At 43.7% G+C, this 21794-nt stretch overlaps 1 protein-coding gene across 2 annotated transcripts in view; it reads right to left on the bottom strand.

The window, feature by feature from the left end:
• CDC123 (cell division cycle 123) overlaps positions 1-21794 on the bottom strand; it is a 161242-nt gene that overhangs the window by 55857 nt on the left and 83591 nt on the right. For both annotated transcript variants that reach the window (XM_069228667.1, XM_069228668.1), the window contains exon 8: positions 20363-20438. In XM_069228667.1, the coding sequence (XP_069084768.1) occupies positions 20363-20438 (76 nt within the window). The remainder of the gene's footprint in view (positions 1-20362; positions 20439-21794) is intronic.

Genomic DNA, 21794 nt, shown 5'->3' with positions numbered 1-21794 from the left:
AATCCCACTCATGTGGTTGTCAACCTGAATAACTGTCTACAGGCAGTAGTCTTCTAAATGAAATCAGACTCCTTGACCCTCAATGGAGGTAAATTGTGGTTGTTTTGGCCTCTACTGCTTGGTTAGCAGATTTCTGGCCAGAAAAACATGGCGCCTTACCAGTGCGGACGTCCCCCACTCGCAATTTTGGAGTGATATTGGACAAAGTTCTGAACTTTGATGTTCATGTGAAAACCATCTGTGCTACCAGATTCAGATTACTCTGTCCTTAGAAAATCCTGCCTTTTACTCGGTCAGCAGGAGAGATATTCAAGCACTTGTTATCTCACGGATGGACTACTGTAATGTCCCTCTAGTAGGAACTCCTAAGTATGTGATTAATCACCTGCATTTTCTGCAGAATGCAGCTGCTTGGTTGATTTTAGCCTTAAGGAGAGACACTCCCATTTCCAAACATTTGGACAAACTGAACTGGCTTCCTGTACACAAAAGTTGCATATTTAAAGCACTTGGTTTGTGTCCCAAAACTATCTTTGTGAATGGTCTACACATATATATGAAGGTCATCTTCTCTCTGTCTACTCCAGCCAGACAATTAAGATCCAAATATAACAGCAATCTCCTGGTTTTGGAAAGCTAGACAGGAAGGCAGACGTCTATCAGTTATGGCCAGGATTTGTAATGCTCTCATTCCATCTATTCCACTGCAGCCAAATTTGCTAATGTTCAGGAAACAATTAAAGACCTATCCTCCCATCAGTTGAGACATTCAATTTCTTTTGTGAAATTAGATGGTTACCTACCTTATACATATCAGAGGCTTTTCGATTATCGATCGCTTGAGCACCTGGACACTTCTGAGGAAGTAGCTGTTTTGAGTTGTATAAATACTAAATCAAATCAAACTTGTAGCAACTACTTATAGATGTTTTACTTCACATTGTGTGCAATGCAAAGAATCCACCCACTCGTGATTATACCTACTAGGACAACTGCAGTCCAGTTGTCAATGTTTCCCTGGCAAGAATACAAAATGTCCAATAGGTATGTTTTAAATATTTACTCCTAATCTGATTAACTACTTAGCTCATTTTGCAGTGTTTTTGAGTTCTCAAAATGCTATTGAGTATGAAAACATTATCACTTATTTTATATTTAACAGCAACGATGTCTTGACTTCAAATGAGAGAGATCTCTGAACTTTGAAGGTCCCCACAACATCTGATGCTTCACCACTCTAGCAGTGTCCTAAATGCAACATGTACCCACATAACATAGGCACTTTGTACTTGTGAATATACTGGCAACCTTTTCCCAACATCCCATATAGATTTTAGATAGTAAATGCCAGTAGGCCAACTGCCTTATTATCCATTCCTTTTAAAGTTGGGGATAACATTCTCTAAGTGCATTTCATTATTTAATATCGATTCTGTACACAACACCCATTAGGCGTTTTCAATGTGGATCTTTCTATCTAAATAAAAAAGAACAAACAACCCATGTCCTGATTAATAGTAGATTTGCCATGGGAACCGTCTATTGATTTCTACATTTTATCAGCATGACCATTCAATCGGAGCGGTACGTATGATTTGACATATTTAAAAAAAATAACATTGTCAGAGCCTATAAAGAGACATTTAAACTCAGACATGTAAGCTGGCACTGACAAACCAGTTACTTTCCTTTGGTAAAGAGCTTCCTGATAGAGACTATCTAGTCACAGATGCCCCACCTTTTGAACATTCCCTAGGTGGCAGATGGGATTCAGAAGCTTTTTCTTTAGTTCCTCAGCACGCCATCAGGTGGTGCTGTTTGGCTCTGCAATGAAGCCATTACACTCTGAAAAATGACGTGCAGGACTGAGATAGAAAGCAGCCCTGCACACTGAAGTCAGTTACTTTCAAGGCTAAACATGTCCCTAGACGTAGAGCCCCAAGAGAGAACTAGTTCTGTAGATTCCTAGACTTAGGATCTTAAAAACTGATAGTGTTCAATCACAGAACAAGTAGGATCAGTGAGTAATCTGTGGCTATATAGTCTTTCAACAGAAACAGAGGGTAAATAACTTCTTCTAATAGAGAATTCTAGCCGCAGATTGCTAGACAGAGTCTAGACTAGACTATCTAAACTAGATAGACTTCTAGCCGCAGACTGGTTACCGTTTGAATAGATAAATCAGCACCTATTGGAGGCAGGTCTGTGAATAGACTCATACTAGAAAGTTCTGTAGGACCGAGCGTGCAAAATGCCCTTCTCAGTGCATCTGACTATCCATACAACAGTGCTTTGAGAACCTATGCAGGGATGCCCACATAGCTGCCTGGCATATGTCTAGGAAAGGGACTTTATGTGCTACCTCAGAGGCTGCTTTTTAGCCAATACGTAGCAGGGTCTCTTCTGCACAGCTTTGCCTTTTTTCCCCACCAGCGAACACCACTAAGAGCTGACCGTCCACCCGTTGGTCTTTGTTATGATCTATGTAGAGATTCAGTGCTCCCTTGTGGTCTAAATGATGGAGTTTCTCCTCCTCCTCCTTAAAGAAGGGAGGTGTAACACAGAACACTAGCATGGTGGTGGTTTGACCAACTGAGAAGGATGTCACAACTTTAGGCAAAAAAAGATGCTCCAGTACGCAGAACACATTTGTCTGGGAAGAAGGTGGAGTGGGGCATATTAACACAAGGAGTCTGTAGGTCACTGACAGTCTGTGTCAAGGCGATGGCGTTGAGTAACATAAAACACACCGGTGAAGGAAGGATTCTTGAAATAAGTCTTATCACTGGCAATCTCTCGGGGCAGCATTCCAGCCTGTTATTCTTTTGCCCTCCATGCAACCTCAGTTTGGGCTCAGACATCCCCTGCACCCTGGAAACATTCTGAGGAATTGCCTCTGAGAGACATGAAAGAAACTCCAGATCTGCGTCTGGTGGCAGGGAAAAAACGGAACTGATACTAGCGGGCAGAGGTGGCGCGTATATGAGCCCTTCACAGCATTCCCGGAGTGGCACTTCGTCAGTGCGGAGCCACACTGTACAATCTGACAGTGTTATCAGGTACTACTGAAAAGTTTCTGGATCCAGCCTGAAGACTAGGGAATATTCAAAAGGTGAGGAATCTCGGCCAGAAGAACATGTTTTTTGATTGTGCATGCCCGAATTCCTACCTAATTTTTCAGATTATAATTAGGGGTCCCGGTTTCATGGTATTCATTTCTTTAACATTTCCATCTGTAATTATCCATATTCATTTTTTGGCCATCTCATTAGTAATAATCAATATTTATTTTGTACTTTGTGAAAAAGTGGAATAAAAAATGGCACATTTCCACATTTATTTAACTGATTAACATGCACTCATACTTTGATGCCTATCGTGTTTTAGCAAATTCAGCAGCCTAATATAGCAAAACACTACACCCACAGGTACATTTTAGCAATTTACTTCAAATATATTGAAACATATGCCAGTATTTAAAAATGTCTTAACCTTTTTTTTATTTATTTTAACTCCCTATGCCATCCATCTGCTCATCTGTTGTCTTGGAATTCACAACCAACAGCATGGAAAGTCTACACGGAGCCGCGAGTGGCAGGAGACGATGCACCGGTCCCTTGAGGAATGTGTGACTTCAGGGAAGCGCTCCCACTGGCACTCCAGTTTTAGAAACAGGGCGAATGAAACTCTGTAAGGGATCTAATGTCCTGATGAAGGCCATCAAACCTATAAGGGCATAGTTAAAAGGCCAAAACATGTTGACACAATAGCAGATGGTAGGAGTGAATGGGTGATAATTCTCCAATGGCACCACCGCAGCACAAATATTTTGAATCCTATCCAGGGAACCCACAAATAAATTAAATAAGGGCACCCATGAGATAGTTTTAGTATATGTTCTATGAGTAAGATCCTGAGGTTTATGTTTGTGTATTGTCTATACCACTCCATTGTTTGTTCCATCCCAGACCATGGTTATCGCGGGGATGTAGAAGCAATTGCCCAAAGATGAAGCAAGCCACAATAGATTAAAGAAACCAACGTATTTTCCCCGGTAGGGCCGGAACCTTGACTAATTTTAAGAGGTGTCCGCCTTCCTCCTTGTCCTATTTTGTGTGTTAGCATGGAAAGTTACTCATTAGAAGCACAATCTTCAGTATTTTTCCGCTTTAAAAAATACAGACAGGAAATGCATTGTTTTCTGTCTATATTTGTCTGTAAAAATTAGTAAAAGCTGAAAACTAGGATCCTTAATTATAATTGAGGTGGTGGGAAAAAACAAACTCTCTAAATGAACATATTACCAAACCCTTACCATATTTGAATACATTATATCACACCAGGCTCATTTTTAAAACAAACTCACAGATGTTGATGTGGAATGTTTCAGTAGTTTATGAGCAATGCGTTCTCACTAAGTTAAATTCCCTCACAGCACTGCATTTCGTGCCACCATCTTCTCTGCCTGCTAGCATTACATTCCAGTCTTTGCACTTTTCACTTTTACTGGGGTGAATCCCCTCTTTTTCTGCCACCTCACCACTCACACGAATGCTGCTACTTGGTCACTCTTGCCCATGCTTAGCCAAAGTTCATTGCAACTTGCGGCACTGCTGCAAACTGAAGAAAGTACTACTTCCACCAGACAGAATCATAAGTCATCTGAAGAATTACAAAATGTAGCTCGCTAGTAGTTTCATGTGTGTTTTCTCAGCACCCTTACTGTTTTCATGCAACTTTGCTGGAAACACCAAGATTTGTTTTTCTGCTGCATTGAAAATAATACTGAACCATGGACTGGGCAAAACAACTACAAAATCAGACAATACTGATTTCAGAAAGACAGCGAATCAACCGACTACTAAAGGTATATCAACATCTTGCTTAATTTTCTCACGTTCTGAAGAGTAGCTGTGTATGCAAAAGGCAAACTAAGCCCACCTCTCTATTGCCTTAATAAGGATTTGACTTCTCTCTCCCTCTCGCTCGCACGCTCTCTCAGATGAGTATGCCTTCGCAGTTTGCTTGCATAAACACCCAGTCTCCTCTTTCACTATAATCTATACACTACAGTAAAAATCCTACCCTTTTAAATATACCTTCTTAGATTGATCTAGGAGATGTTGGGAGATTGGGATTTTATCCAGACTAGTAGTAAGTTATTTACGGATGTCCTACCTTTAAGTACATTTGATTCAATAATCATGGCCATCGGTCTCACTCAGGCTTATTTTATCTACAGATGCAATCACTAGAGTTATAAGTCAGAAGGAATTTTTGCACTGAAAATAGATTTATTATTAAGTACTTAGAAACCAGATAAAATACAGTTGCATTTGGGCAGTGTAGGAAGTTGGCTCTGTATATACTATTTCAAAGAAAGAAATGGTGTGCACAGAGTTCAAGGGTTCCCCTTAGAGGTAAGATAGTGGCAAAAAGAGATAATTCTAATGCTCTATTTTGTGGTAGTGTGGTCGAGCAGTAGGCTTATCAGAAGGTAGTGTTAAGCATTTGTTGTACACACACAGGCAATAAATGAGGAACACACACTCAAAGACAATTCCAGGCCAATAGGTTTTTATATTGAAAAATATATTTCCTTAGTTTATTTTAAGAACCACAGGTTCAAGATTCACAGTTAATACTTTAAATATAAGGTACTTCACTTAGATACTTTAGGAACTTTGAATGAAAACAATATCATGTACAGTCTTTGTAAAAATGGCAATAAGCTATTTTCAAAGTGGACACAGTGCAAAAATCAACAGTTCCTGGGGGAGGTAAGTAAAGGTTAGATTAGGAGGTAAGTAAAACACTTACAAGTCTCAGTCCTGGGGCATAGGCAGCCCACCGTTGGGGGTTCAAGGCAACCCCAAAGTTACCACACCAGCAGCTCAGGGCCGGTAGGGTGCAGAGGTCAAAGAGGTGCCCAAAACACATAGGTGCCTATGGAGAACAGGGTTGCTCCGGTTCCAGTCTGCCAGCAGGTAAGGTCTGTGTCCTCAGGGGGGCAGACCAGGGGGGTTTTGTAGAGCACTGGGGGGGGACACAAGTAGGCACACAAAACATACCCTCAGCAGCACAGAGGCGGCAGGGTGCAGTGTGCAAAGCAGGCGTCGGGTTTTGTATAGGTTTCAATGGAGGGACCCGGGGGTCACCCTAGCGGTGCAGGCAGGCACAGGGGGGGCTTCTCGGGACAGCCACCACCTGGACAAGGCAGAGGGTCACCTGGGGGTCACTCCTGCATCGAAGTTCGGTTCCTTCAGGTCCTGGGGGCTGCGGGTGCAGTGTTGGTTCCAGGCGTCGGGTCCCTTGTTATAGGCAGTCGCGGTCAGGGGGAGCCTCTGGATTCTCTCTGCAGGCGTCGCTGTGGGGGCTCAGGGGAGTCGTCTCTGGTTACTCACAGGCTCGCAGTCGCCAGGGAGTCCTCCCTGAGGTGTTGGTTTTCTGCAGGTCGAGCGGGGGGCGTCAGGTGCAGAGTGTAGAGTCTCACGCTCCTGGCGGGAAACGTGAAGTCCTTGGAAGTTGCTTCTTGATTGCAAAGAAGTAGCTGGTTTTGAACAGGGCCGCTGTTCACGGGAGTTTCTTGGTCCTGTAGTCCAGGGCAGTCCTCTGAGGCTTCAGAGGTCGCTGGTCCCTGTCAGATGCGTCGCTGGAGCAGGTTTTCAAAGTTGGAGACAGGGCGTTAGGGCTGGGGCGAAATCAGTTGTTATCTTCCTCTTTCTCTGCAGGCTTGTAGGTCAGCAGTCCTTCTTTCTTCAGGTTGCAGGAATCTGATTTCCTGGGATCTGGGGAGCCCCTAAATACTGAATTTAGGAGTGGGTTTAGGACTGGGAGGGCAATAGCCAATGGCTACTGTCCTTGAGGGTGGCTACACCCTCTTTGTGCCTCCTCCCTGTGGGGAGGGAGGCACATCCCTCATCCTATTGGGGGAATCCTCCAAACTCAAGATGGAGGATTTCTCAAGGCAAGGGTCACCTCAGCTCAGGACACCTTAGGGGCGGTCCTGACTGGTGGGAGACGACTCCTTGTTTTTCTCATTATCTCCTCCAGCCTTGCTGCCAAAAGTGGGGGCAGTGGTCGGAGGGGCAGGCATCTCCACTAGCTGGGATGCCTTGGGGCACTGTAACAAAAGGGGTGAGCCTTTGAGGCTCACCGCCAGGTGTTACATTTCCTGCAGGGGGAGGTGAGAAGCACCTCCACCCAGTACAGGCTTTGTTCCTGGCCACAGGGTGACAAAGGCACTCTCCCCATGTGGCCAGCAACATGTCTGGTGTGTGGCAGGCTGGCAGAAACTGGTCAGCCTACACTAGAAGTCGGGTAGGTATTTAGGGGGCATCTCTAAGATGCCCTCTGGGTGTATGTTACAATAAATTGCACACTGGCATCAGTGTGCATTTATTGTGCTGAGAAGTTGGATACCAAACTTCCCAGTTTTCAGTGTAGCCATCATGGAACTGTGGAGTTCGTGTTTGACAAACTCCCAGACCATATATGCTTATGGCTACCCTGCACTTACAATGTCTAAGGTTTTGCTTAGACACTGTAGGGGCATAGTGCTCATGCACCTATGCCCTCACCTGTGGTATAGTGCACTCTGCCTTAGGGCTGTAAGGCCTGCTAGAGGGGTGACGTACCTATGCCACAGGCAGTGTGAGGTTGGCATGGCACTCTGAGGGGAGTGCCATGTCAACTTAGTCATTTTCTCCCCACCAGCACACACACGCTGGCAAGCAGTGTGTCTGTGCTGAGTGAGGGGTCCCCAGGGTGGCATAAAACATGCTGCAGCCCTTAGAAACCTTCCCTGGCATCAGGGCCCTTGGTACCAGGGGTACCAGTTACTAGAGACTTATCTGTGTGCCAGGGTTGTGCCAATTGTGGAGACAAAGGTACAGTTTAGGGAAAGAACACTGGTGCTGGGGCCTGGTTAGCAGGGTCCCAGCACACACTTTCAAATTATAACTTAGCATCAGCAAAGGCAAAAGGTTAGGGGGGAACCATGCCAAGGAGGCATTTCCTTACAGGCAGTACATAATTTGCACCTGTAAATGTCCAGAGTGCAAATAGACAAAAGGTGCAGACTCGGCATTAGTGCATTGCTAATCACTAGTATTTGATCTGGCACTGATCTTTCTTTGACTTCTGCATATTGCCAATAGACCCTTGATATGACCAAATCAATAGTAACTAGGTACTTTGTTCATGGAGGAGAATACCCAAATACTCATATTTGGAAACCTGCTACAGGTTCCTATCATTTTGAAATTTGTAATTCACACTCATACTTGTCATTTCGTGACTGACCTTCTGGCCCACTATCAATTCAGAATTTCCATTGGCACTGTGGTGATACCCAGGACAGATTCAGGCAATTCAAATATGACAGACTTACTAGCAACTACCCTATGTCCATTAAAAGCAAGAATTCATGCAAACGCATGTTTCATCGCAGAGAAACAAATACTCAACCACATCTCTCCAGCCTTGGCTTCCTCCCGAGGCTAGGACAAAGTTTAAAACATGCTGCCACACCCACAAGGAATACCTTTAACACAAACACTCTTATCTAGATGATCTACCAATCATATCAGGAGGCAAAGGAAAGTCGGCAAGCAAAAGCTCTCTCTATCTGGAAACTCTAAAATTCAGATCCTCTTTTGCAATCAAACAGTCCTACTCTGGTCCAACCTGGGATTCTTTACCCACTTACTTGACATTAGTACCAGACATTGTGGCATTCAGAAAAGTTCCCAAAACAAATATCTTCAGTATCCACTTCGGAAAGGTCAGGGTGATGAACAAGGACTAAAACAAACACATCACCTCTATTCACTAATCAAGTCACAAAAGATGCATCTTCTTGTTCATGTATGAGATCACTGTCTGCCCCTGCCCCCACAAAGTCCTCATTCCCTCTAATCCTCTCACTTTTGCATTTGAAAGTTAATCAAGCTATATTCAAATGTTTTGATGGATTGTCAATTATGAGGTGCTTCAACACCTAGCGGTGACCTGCCACTATATGAACCAATCAGATAAATAAAATAAAATAAAATATTACCTGTTGCCAATTGCGAGTTTCTAAGATATAGATCCATTATTCAAAAGATCTTTCTTGAATTAATACTTTTCAAAGATCATTAACTGTTCAGATGAACTAAAAATTTGGGTCGCAAGAAGACTATATCTGCAAATCAAGAACCGAAATTCCACCAAATATTCACACTTCGGGCACAGGACGAGGCTTTAAGTGTTATATAATGGCCTCTTTTTTTGGGAGTCCTTGGTCTTGAGAGAAGCCAACAGGATTACCCAGCCCCAAATCTAAATCCAAGCCTCGACCCCACTCTGCCTGTCTAGTTGTGGCTGAAATGGTCCTGTGTCATGGTATTGTCAGCCCGTCCTGAAATGCATAGTGGACTGGAGAGTGAAAGCTCGAAGAACCACATCTCAATAGTGGCATAAGTGGTGGCAGTGATCCCAGTGAGGAGGCCATTTAAGGCCCAAATGGCTCATGCCCTGTACATTTGTCCACAGTTGTGGTTATTTTAAAATCGGGCACAAGAATCAGTGAATTACTGAAACACCTGATGATGGCAGAAACTGCCTATTAATGCATAGAGGCTGTTTCACTGGTGCAGAACTAATGGTAAGATTCAGGCTGATTAGTTTCTTGTAGCTTTGTCAAATCAAGTCTTTACAGATAACCTGATTTTGGCTGGGAGCTAGTACATTTGTTAATATCACTTGAATTAACAAGATACACTGAAGGCAAGGGTGGCTCAGATTTTTTTCAACATAAGACGAGGGCTTAGAGAGGTAGACTCATTTGGACATGAATCACCTGGACAGTTATCTCTAAATTAGTGACAAAGAATTGAAAAACTACAAGGAGGGCAACTGCTAAGCTATCCAGTACGGAACAAGACAATTGTGAGGGTACTCTGCCATCCCTGTTGAGAGAAAGATATAACTGCGTTGCTAGGGTTGGCGTTCTTGGAGTGTTCTTGGATAGCTTTAGCCTTTGCTCGTCAGAGTACGATTTTGATTGGAATGTGAGTTTTGGTTGATTTGCACTGGTGACTGGGCTGGATATCGGCTGAAAGGAAACACTGGAGATCTCTTTTAAGGTGGTTGTCACTAAAGATACTATGAGTGTCTTAGAATATCCACATGTGATAGCCACATCTCAGAGCAATGAAGTTCCAAGGTTTTTGTATTGTTGCTGTTTGTGTGCCACTCGAGGTTTCACGTGAAAAAGGACGCCCATCACTATTTATGCTTTTTTGCTCGTCAACAAAGACATATAATAAAAACGCTATCAGGCTTTCCATACATAATATGAATTAATAGGAGTTTTAAAGGAATTATTAAATATTACTTTTTTGTGATACTGGTGAAAGCAGAAACTAAACAATTCTATGCCCACAAATTTAAAAATATAGCTCCAAAATGTCCAATATAATTCATATCAATCAGAAATGCAAACTCCACGGAGCAACAACTGCTCTCCATCAAAGTTTCAGAGAAAATCCTTTGTAAGCAAATGGTGCCAGATGTGGTGAACATTCATGATATTACCTCTGCTGAGGCGCACTCTTTAATATACTGAGAAAGTCTGCCTCTACACTGCTGCAGACTCCCTGTAGGTGGGCTGCAAGAAAGGCAACTGCTGGCATTGATGGCTATGACCAGAAAGGCATTACAATTAAGGAAAATCAATTGGCACTTGATGTCTTTGGATTGCCAACTTAAAATGTTTTCATCTGTAGTGTCCATGTAGGTCTTAAGAGTGTACATAAGTACACTGATGAAAATGGCAGTTTTAGAAGAGTTGTACAACAGAGGAATGAAATTATACCATAGATGAGAAGATAAGCATATTGCCTCATCATAAGACCAGGCGTTATGTTCTTGCTGCTGATAACAGATCAACAAGAGCTGACGTTTGTTTGAATAACCCAATACCCTCTTTAACCATTAAGCAAATTTATTCTGGTGTTTCTTCAGGAACATGTTTTCTTTGCTGTGCAACCCGTGCTTGTACTTCATTAGCAATGATTTGCAATATCATAGACCAGGACACCTTTACTAAATAGAAAAGAGCACTTGACGAAACTGCAGGCTCATTCATCTGAGACAGGTTCATCTTTTAGTCTACTGCATAGAACATCATGATTTAAGACATTTTGGCCCTGATTTACAACTCGGCGGACGGATAACCCGTCCACCAAAATCTAAATCCCAAAGGACATAATGGAATTTAGAATTTGACTGGCAGGATATCCATCACCATTGTGGGGGAGTAACTTATTTGCTGAGTTCTAAATCAGAAATTTAACCGCAGATTTGTCACCTTTTCAGTACCCCCTGGGCATCAGACTGGATCCAGAAACGTTTGAGCAGTACCTCTGCGCACTGGTAGGAGACGCTGTTCCACTTCAGACTGATGCTATTTCACTCCAGAAATGACATATGCAGCATATAGGCGCCACACCTGCGCACTGATGTCAGGTTCTTTAAAGGCTGTTTGAGCCACCAGACGCAGAGCCCCAAAAGCAAACTGGTTTTGACCAGTGTACAGATTCCTAGACTTGGGATCTTATTAGGGGGTAGAGCCCAATTCACAGGACGGGAAGGATAGCTGAGGAATGTGTGGATAGATAGAGTCTCTACCAGAAAGAGCATTACTGAAGGTAAGTATCTTGTTCTTCTGATAGAGACTTCTAACTGCATAAGTCTCATCTTTTGAATAGATACCAGAGCAGTACTTATTAGGTATTGGCTCAAACCAATAAGTCCTGTATAACTGAGCGAATAAAATGCCTCTGTTTAGGACAGGAACTCCATGTGCCAAGTCAGTAGTACCAGCTTTTATGGCCATGGTGGAATGACAGACCATGTAGGGAGTGCTTTTTTGTCAGTGCATAGCAGATTGTGATGCAGAGTACGATCCAATGAAAGATAGTTTTCTTCTGCACGGTCTTGCCTTTTATCATCCCAGTGTGCCCCACAAATAACTGATTACCTACCTTGTGTTCTTTAGCGAGATCGATGTGAAATCTTAGGGCTCTTTTGGGGTCAGAGTGTAGTGAGGCACTCTTGGACCTAAGTTGGTTCCCCATTTTTAGCTTTGTGATTTCATATTTTACATGTTTTAGCTGCAGTGTTTTTAGCAGTGACATGTTACACATTTGCATATTATTCCAGGAATATATAGTATGAGTTGCTAGTTTTAGTTAGTCTTTTCGGGATATATAATCAGTACATTCTGTTCAAGGCTTGGTATACAGTGCCCGATATCTTAGTGTTTGCGTTGTCCATTGTGTGACAGCTTCTAATACTGAGACATTTCATTGCATAAGAGCTGTGCCTCCAACGCAGTGTAGCTTTGATTATATAAACGATGCACTGACCTGGAAGGACAGAGGGGCACGCCAGGCACAATAATCCTGGGATAAATGCAGTATCCAGCATCCAGCTCTTCTGGCGCTAATCCACCTGCTTCCCGAAGGGGACTTAGTCTCCCATATGCTGAAGTTCTGCTGTCCTAATATGCAGTGCTATTATATTAGTAGAAACTGTGTAACACAAGTAAGTCTATTCTCCTCTTTAGAGGACTGAGGCGGAGCACAGACGCCAGCACAATTATGGTTTGGCAGTCGTGGAACAATGTCACAACTCTAGGGAAGAAGGAAGCTTGTGTCCGCAGAACCAGTTTGTTTGGGAGGAAGATGGTATATGGTGGATTGACACAGCCTGCAACTCATTAACTCGCCACGCCAATGTTATGACGATGAGGAACACTGTCTTGAGGGTAAGAAGCAGCAAAAGACAACTGTAAAGCAGCTGAAGGGGAGTATACAACAAATATGTGAAGGCCAAGATAACATCCCACACTGCTGCATGTTAGAAGGAGGAGGAGGAAAAAAGTGTTGAAGACTTTCTGAAAAACGCATCACAACCAGTGATTTAAACAATGAGAGCTGGTCCAGCAGCTGCAAAAATGCCAAAAGACCCAAAAAGTATCCCTAAAGTGTTCCCAAAGCCTTGCCATGCAAGAGAAAAAAAACAACCAACCAAATGCAGATACCTTGGTCTGGAGGGGGTCAATCTGGCGTGAGCCGCACCATACCACAAATTTGTCCTAACAACAGGTATATACAATTTTTGTCAAGGAGTGCCTGATTGCCAAGATGATATCAACAACCTCTGAAGGAAGGTCGAAGGAGTTCAGCTGTTGCATCTCATCCATTCATCAATGTGGAGAATGCAAAGGCCTGGGAAAAGAACCCTGCCCCTGTTGTTGCGAAAGCAGGTCTTCCTGGAGGGTCAGCCTGATCAGAGGACAGATGCTCAAGCCCACGAGTTCTGGATACCATACGCTGTGCCCGACTTGCGGCCATAAGGACTTGGGCCCAGGCTTTCCTTTTCTTCAGAACACGGACAAGAGTGGCATTGACAGAAAGGCATAGAGGAGTCCTGAGTTCCACTCTAGGTAGAAGGCATCTCCTAGCAAGAGGCATCTGGGAAACAACAACACACAGAAATGTTGACATTGCACATTCTCAGCGGTTGTGAATAGATTGAGCCAAGGTTCTCCCCATTCATTGAAGAGATTGTGTACCTTCTTTCGGTGTAACTGCCACCAGACCGTCTAGGCCTCAATGGCTGAGCTTGTCTGCCTTGGCATTCAAAGATCCAACCTGGTGCTTAACCACCAAGAAGATCCCTTGATGGTCTAGCCATTTTCAGAGGACTAGCGCCTCTTGGCACAGGGTTCAGGCCCCTACACTGTCCTGCTTGTGACAATACCATATGGTGGTGCTGTTGTCAGTAAGCACCAGCACCCGCTTCCCTTTGATGGATAGAAGGAAGGCTTTCAATGTCAAGTGGATGGCCCTTGGCTCCAGACAGTTGATATGGAGCATGGTCTCTGCCCGAGACCAGAGTCCTCTGATCTCCACCTCTCACAGGTGGCCACCTAAACCCGGAAAGGGAAGTATCAGTCACCACTGTCGAAGCTAGTCTGCAGCTGTCCCAATCGCGATTGAGTAACCACCACTGCAACTTTTTTGCAGTCTCCTCCAAGATCTAAACGTGGTCAGAGAAGGCCACTTGATGTTGGCCCACTGAAGCACTGCAGAGCCTGCATAAGCCACCTAGCGTACCTGACCAGCAGAATGCAGGCGGTCATTAGTCACAGCAGCCTCAGTTGACCTCACTGAAATTCAGGACAGCGGCTAAAAGATCAGCATCATAGCCTGAATGTCTAGGACTCTCCTTTCCAGGAAAAGGCATGAAATTGAACAATGCCCAGAATGGACTTAATGAAAGGGAGCATCTGAGAAGTCAGGTGTGACTTCAGCATACTGACAGTAAACCCCAAGACAGGTGATGCGCCGTTGTCTGGAGGTGGCTGGCAACAGCTAGTCCTCGAGGTAGGGGAATACTGAAATGCCAGATCGCCGAAGGTGCACTTCTACCACTGCCATTACTTTCTAAAACACCAAAGCGGAGTACTGAAAATGCTCCTGTTCCACCACAAACCGCAGTTAGCACCGATAGTACTGCAGGATGGGCATATAGAAATAGCGGCTCTGCAGGTCCAATGCCATTAACCAGTCTGCAGGATCGAGGACAGCCAGGAACTGGGCTAGTATGAGCATCTTGAATTTTACCTTTTGGAGGAAGGCTTTGAGAGTGTGCAGGTTTAAAATAGAACAAAGACCTACTTTCTGGTTTAGCACCTGAAAGTAGAGGGGAATAACAATGACGACCTACTTCTGGTGCAGGCACTCTCTCAACAGCCCCTTTGACCAAAAGGGCTGGCACTTCCTGCCATAAGACAGATGGATCCTCCATCAGTTGCTCTGGGATGGTGCAAAGTACAGTGGTGTGGCAATGAACGACAAAGTGTACCCCTACTGAACAATTTGCAGGACCCACTTGGCCAATGTGATGGTCTGCCAACCTGTCAAGAATCATCAGATTCCGCCTCCAATCAGGTAACTGTGCTCCACTAATGACATGTCAAAGAGGTTTGGCAGGTGGTGCTGCAGGGGGAAGTGGGAGAGTCAATGGACTGAGAGATAAGCTGAGCCTGACCATGGGCTCTGTGGCCCCAAATCTGTTGGGCACCTTGCTGGGGCTGAATTGCCTGACGCTATGGGGTATCTCTGCTGAACCCTCGAAAGGAATGGATGGGCTGATGCGGCTGTACAGGTGAAGCAGATAAGCCCAGGGAGCGTGCTCCAGGTCAAACCCTGCCTTGTCCACCAAAGGGACTGTCCAAAAGTGACAATTAGACACCTCCTGAAAAACGGGTGGACCAGAGCCAGGCGTGGCAACTAAAGAGACATTGGTGCCAATCGCCCACCTGATCAAATCAGTGAAGTCCAAGCCAAAATTTTTACCTGCCTGGTTCACAACTGTCCTGTATGGCTTGGGGTAGGACAGGTCACAACTCTTCTGGGATACCTGGGAGAAACTGAGAAACCAAATCCCAAACAGCATAGGAATGGCATCCCAGGAGGCAGCTGGCATTCACAGATCTGAAGGCCAAGCTAGTGGAAGAAAATACTCTGTTCCCAAAGGTCTCCACTCATTTGGACTCTCTATCATGGGCATTAGTCAGAAAGGTATTCAGGTTTATCAGACTTGTAGGCGCCTACAAAACCAAGCTTTCAGGGGAGGGATGCTGAGAGAAAAACAAAGTGTCACCCAAGGCAGGGCAGTGTTATCACACAAGTTAGTGACTGACCTGGGGCCAGGGCATGGTTTGGTCCGAGGCCCCAAAGCAGTATCTGTAAGTTCCCCATTGAAGGGCAAGAGGAGTTCAGGAGAGGTCTGTCTCTGCTGGAACATTTCCTTTAGAATATTGCTTTTGACCTCTAGGCTAGTGAGCCACAGGTCCAGAACTTCAGCTGCCCTACTCATGACCAAGGCGTGAGAAATGCTCTCCTCAGTCGCAGGACCAGGGTATGAGAAGAATCTCGACTGAGGTGAAATATTAAGACCACTGGCTTCTTGAAAATCATCATTTCAATTCTCCTCATGGTATTTTGTTTCACAACTTCATCACCCACATCATAATAACTGTCCAAATCTGTGCTAAATAAGGAATGCAACATATATGTCCTTCCTTGTGCGGACAGCAAGCCAAATGGGAGCAGTGGCACTTCAATGGAAGCTGTTTACAGTCTCCATCAGGGTCGCAGGGGCACGGACTCTTAGTTAGAGAGCGTAATGACCACCTGGTCCTCCAGCATCATTGCTCCAGGAACTGGCATGGGGTGGCACCAGAGCAGGAACACAAGCTGGAGGTGAACTGCCAGTGGTATCCCAGACGTGGGGAGGGGGGGGGGGGGGCTTTCAGCTCCTTGGGGCCCAAAGCCACACCAGAAGGAGTTAGTTTGATCCAAAGAATCAGAAGATAGCAGAGCAGAACTCTGCAATCTGCCTCACTGTTGCAAACGGCCCCTGAACTCTGATTGTGTCGGGACAAATTGCAAGATGGACTCAGATGTTGATGGACTACGGGAGCGAAGTTGTGAGGCATGGTGGCTCCCTTGTGGCGTACTTGAGTGGCAGAAGAGTCCAGTTTGGGTTTTTTGTGTTATTTATTCAACGTATGCAAAGACTCATAGCACGACAGCAACTGACCATCATGAACGACTCCTGCGGCTTCTGACTTTGGCCGTTCTTGTCATGGACTCTTTCAGTGCTTGGTGACAGAGTTTCTCCTCATGGTCTCTTAAGGCCCTCTGGATAATCTAGGAGAAATCAATGCAGGCCGTAGAGTTGTGGCTCAACCCCTTGCACCACAGGCATGACTAATGAGGATTTGCCACAAACATTTGTTTGTGGCAACCCTTACTGTTGCTTTGGGTGGCAACATTTCCCTTGCACACTGTAGATTTTTGAATTAGAAACGGTCTCAAAGAGACGAGAGATAGCTCTGGATTCTAGTCTGGTGGTGCTGAAAAAAAGGTACTGAAGTCAGCATGTGGGAGTGGCACCTATATCAGGCCTGAACGTCAAATCTGGTATTGCATAAATGTTTAAGAATCCAATCCAATGATTGGGGAGTATACAAATGGTGAGGAATTTGCGGTTAGAAGCCTCTATCAGACATAATATTACCTGCAGGAATAGAGGAGGTTTTAATGTTCACATTCTGACTCCGAGCAACCAGAATCATGTTCCAGAAAAGACATCTAAGAACCACAGGCGTAAAGAAAAAAGGAATGCAGATAGCGAGAATGAGATTGGGGTGGAAAATATACCATGGGGAGACACTCAAAGGGTATGATCATGGGAGTAGCTTAGGGGAGGAGCGGTGTTTGGGGTGTGACAGCTGCCCACTCCCAATTGATTTATGCTTGGCTTGGAACTTCAGTCTCGGGGACATCTGCTATGTCTATGTTGGTTTTTCTTGCCCTTTCTTTCACTACAAGACAGTTTAACTTGCTAATTTGTTTTAGAATAAAAACTTAAAAATATATAACAACTGATTTGTAAATAAATTACTAATTGCACCCCTAGAAGCATTCCTATGAATGGGTGACCTTTTACTACTTTTTAAAATTCACCAGCTTTGGCATTAGGAGGCTTGGAAAACTGTCTCATCGTTAGGTTTCCAAGCGATGTACTGGCAACATCATGTGACATTTTTGTTGCGTGACATTTTTGGATTCTACAGTTTCCATAAGGCAGATTGTATAAACAGTACACTTTCTCAATGGGAAAGGACGCTTTGCAGTTGTACCTTTTTTTCCTTGACAGGGAAAACATTTTTCTGCATGGAGAAACTTCTTCCCCATAACCCCACAAAATTCTGGGGAGTCCTCTTCCTCTTTGCACACTCAGATATCCTCCAGCATGTTGCAAGAGCAAATCTCTGACGATTTCCAAGGTGAAGAAGTATCAGACAGGAGTTTAAAATGCTCAGAAGTTAGTGGGTACCCACAAACTCTAAAAGCAGATCTTGGTTGATCCTACTATTCCTCAGACCACTCACATGGTTTATTCACTACTTAACTATTTATAGTTGTGATAAACAATTAAGCATCAGTAAATGCTAGGTATCCATCAGTAGATACTTGACAGGCATATATTTTTAGTCTTAAGTTTTGCTTTGAGGATTGTGCCCGCAATGTCAATATATCACGGGGTGTTGGAACAAAATGTAAATAGCAATGGCTCTCTATCTGTTTTTTGTGAGGTTGGTGTGTGCAAAGGGACAGCAAGTCAGAAGAACACAACCCTCTTGGTATTTGTATGCTTAATAATGTAGAGCTAAACTGTGAGCTGAAGGGAGTCTTGGAAAATGTTTGAATTCCGGTACCTTATTGCACTGGCCACAACCAAAACATCAAGACAGTCTGACCCTCTTCAGAGAGGTTTGGGTTCTTCCACCAATAAAATATTAAACTAATTTGTGATGTAATTTGTTTGACAGTTCCAAAACTTTTTTTTTTTTTTTTTTTTTTAAATCAGACACTTTTAAGCCAATAAATAGAGTGCAGCCACGGGTTTCTGAGCTCTCATGGGTGCTGTACCCCTTTCTCATGCCACCCCACCACCCACTGCTTTTTTAGATGGGAAATCTGAGAATCACAGCCCGAACCTCACTGACTAAGCTATGTCCCTGGGCAATATGCCTTTCATTCAAATATGATGGGGGGGGGAACAAGTATGAGGCCAAACTAATCCATCCATTTTAAATGCAGCAGCCCGTACTATGCTAGGCTTGCCCCTGAGGGCACATATTTCCCCTTACCTTAAGGAGCTGTATTGGCTGCCTGTTAGGAAAAGAATCCTTTTCAAGGCCTTGCTCTTGATACATAAGAAACGCCATCAGTCGGGCGCTGATTACCTTAAAGAAAGATTTGCTTTTATGTACCATCTCGGAACCTGCGCTTAGCCAATCTTCATCTGACCAAAAAACCTAGGTTTTGGTGGTCCAGAAACGGTGGCAGGTCCTTTTCAGTCCTAGGACCTTCACTAAGAACAAACTTCCCTTTGAGCTACGGAGCATTTCAAGCCACTTTCCAGTTTCAGAAGAAATTGAAAACTAAACTTTCTTAGCAGGATTAGTGTCACTCCTCTCTGTTAGGTCTCACCCGCAATGCAGAGTGCCAGGACACTCCTTGGAGTAACAGAGCGCTTTAGAAAAGCCCATTATATTACATTACAAATGTACTATTTTCACCTACAGCTCACGCAGACTCCAGTTAAACACTTTTTTCAAAACCCTACTGCTACCCTGTTTCTGTTCCAGCTCTGCCTTTATCTTTATCAGTGTTCTTTTTCACTAAGAGCGCTGATATGATTTTATGCATCCTTATCCTCATTCCACTTTGAGACGATTTGTGATATAAAAAGAGGATTAGCGCAGTTTGGCAACGAATGAAGTACAAGTACTCAAAAGCTACAATGAATAGCTTCCCTTTCCTTTTACTTCTGGTTATTCACATCCGTAAAGACAGAGGAGTCTGGGGCGAACTAACTACTTCAGGAACAACCAGTATTGAAGAAGTGCCCTAACATCACTAAAGACATTTGTGTAAATTATGATCAGTGCATTACCAGTTAGAGAATGAACATAACCTAGGATTTGGAAGTAGCAGAGCCCCTCCGATGTATTGGTCAGAGTGAGGCTGTTCTAAAAGGAATGTCTAAAATCCAAGGTCTTATGGCCTTCTGAACAACTGATGTGGCCCCAGGAGGGACTATGGTCACCATGCTGGCCCAAATGGACTGCAATCTAAATGGCATAAAACAAGAAGCTGCAGTCTCCTTACTCGCACCAACAGACATTGTAGAATGTGATGCTTCGCCCTGTACTTGTCCCTGCTGCACGCAAAGTCAATGGAGTCCTATAACTTAATCCTGTGCATCTGCGAACGGATCCTTAAGGGGTAACACTTGCCAAATAATGAGGCAGTGTTGAGAAGCAACACTGCAGTAAAGAGTTTGCACAAAGGGCTAAAAACAGGATAGCCATTGTCCTTTGGATCTACAATCCAAGAAAATGTCACTTCCAATAACAAACAAAATGAACCTGTTCCTACTAGCTACACCTTTTTGACTGAATCAGTGTGTACATCTGTGATCAAAACCTTTATACGGCTTTGAGGATTACATGTAAAACTAAAATGAACAGCAAAAAAACCTATGTTTATAGGGTTTCGAAATTATCTCGATACTGTGCTTACCAGCAAGTGTTTTAAGAATGAACATTCAGGTAGCCAAATTATGTACAAAAGCAACGGCATACAAAGTCCTTTAAATGTGAACCAATATTGCTTTAATACAATAAACAGAAACATTTGTGCAAGTTGTTTAAGTCCCTTACCTGTTAGCTTATTTTCCTTAACGAAACATCTAAATTCTGCACCTGGAATTAGTTCACACCATTTTCTGAGGACAAGCTGCGGAAAAAAAAAACATTAAAAGAACAAATCGATCATCTTCCACTGCGAGATATTGTTACCATGTAAACACAACATAACAATTTCTTAATGCAAAGAAAGCGAATGCAAAAAAGTACCTAAATGAAAGCGAAACTGAGTGGATTAACGTTCATTAAAATAGTCTTATACACGTCTGATTCGGTGTGACAATACGGTTTGCTACAAATCCAGATACTGCATCGCTTTGTTATACCATAAGGTTACACTAGAGATGTTATTTCAAGTGTGGCATAAGAAAGCTGCACTGTCCGCTAGGGTTTGCGAGGAGTGGCAGCACAGTGACCCAAGCCACGACTGCTAAACAAGAGTACCGAAAATAGACGAGAAGGGGCAGGACAGAGGATGTGGCGTAATAGCCAGAACTGCCGGCCTTGGTGCTGAGGAGCCAGGTTTGAGTCTCATTATGGTAAAGGAATGGCCTTTTGGAACAAATGCAGTGTAAGGCTGTTAGTCAAACGAAGTTCATAACACTACCACTAAACAACACAGCCATTTCAGGATGCCAAAGAAAACAACAACAAAAAAGGCAGTGCTGGGCTATGAGTCAGACGGAGTTCCAAAAACAACCAGTAATGAACCAGACAAGTAAACAACAACAAAATAGTGCTCGAAAACAACAGATAAGAACGACAGTGGAACAATACAAGTAGTTAGGACCTGCTCTAGGGGAGGAAACAAATGAGCACAAGGCTGGACTAAAAAGATAAATGAACCAATAGCAAACAAGCCTTTTTCAAGGACACACCAATTAACATATAAAAAGCTACTGTGCAGGATGAAAGCCCATGAACTGATTACATCATGTCTTGAAAAGACAGCACATGCACTGCCAAGGTTCAAACTAAAAAACAAAACTTCAAGCTAATGTGTCAACTATAGCGAATAAAACTGCTTTTAAACACAGATTTCAATGACGAAAAGTTCCTTACTAAAGTATTGTTCACCAATGTGAACATGGGCCCTGGTGGCGACTAGGGTCCTGCTCCCAGCAAGTTGTGTTCCAATATAACAGATCAGTGTAACCAATTCATGTAGACACCTTGAAGAACCATAAGTACACTAGAAAGCCCTCATAACAGATGCTATTGTGTACTCAAACTCCATTACAGGGGCCTCTTTCTCAGGTGAGGTTGTGCTACCAGATATCCAAGTGATCTGGCCCAGGAAGTGAAAGAAGACAAGAGCTAGCAATCACACATACCATGAAACAATCAGACTGTGTGGGGAGATACAGGATGACTGAACAATAATCCAAGCTGGAATACCAAAGAAAAAAATATAGACAGTGACAGAAATGTACATACTCCAAATAAT

Source organism: Pleurodeles waltl, chromosome 4_1 (genome assembly GCF_031143425.1).
Source record: "Pleurodeles waltl isolate 20211129_DDA chromosome 4_1, aPleWal1.hap1.20221129, whole genome shotgun sequence".
Classification (NCBI taxonomy): domain Eukaryota; kingdom Metazoa; phylum Chordata; class Amphibia; order Caudata; family Salamandridae; genus Pleurodeles; species Pleurodeles waltl.
This window is presented reverse-complemented; position numbering and strand designations above follow the sequence as displayed.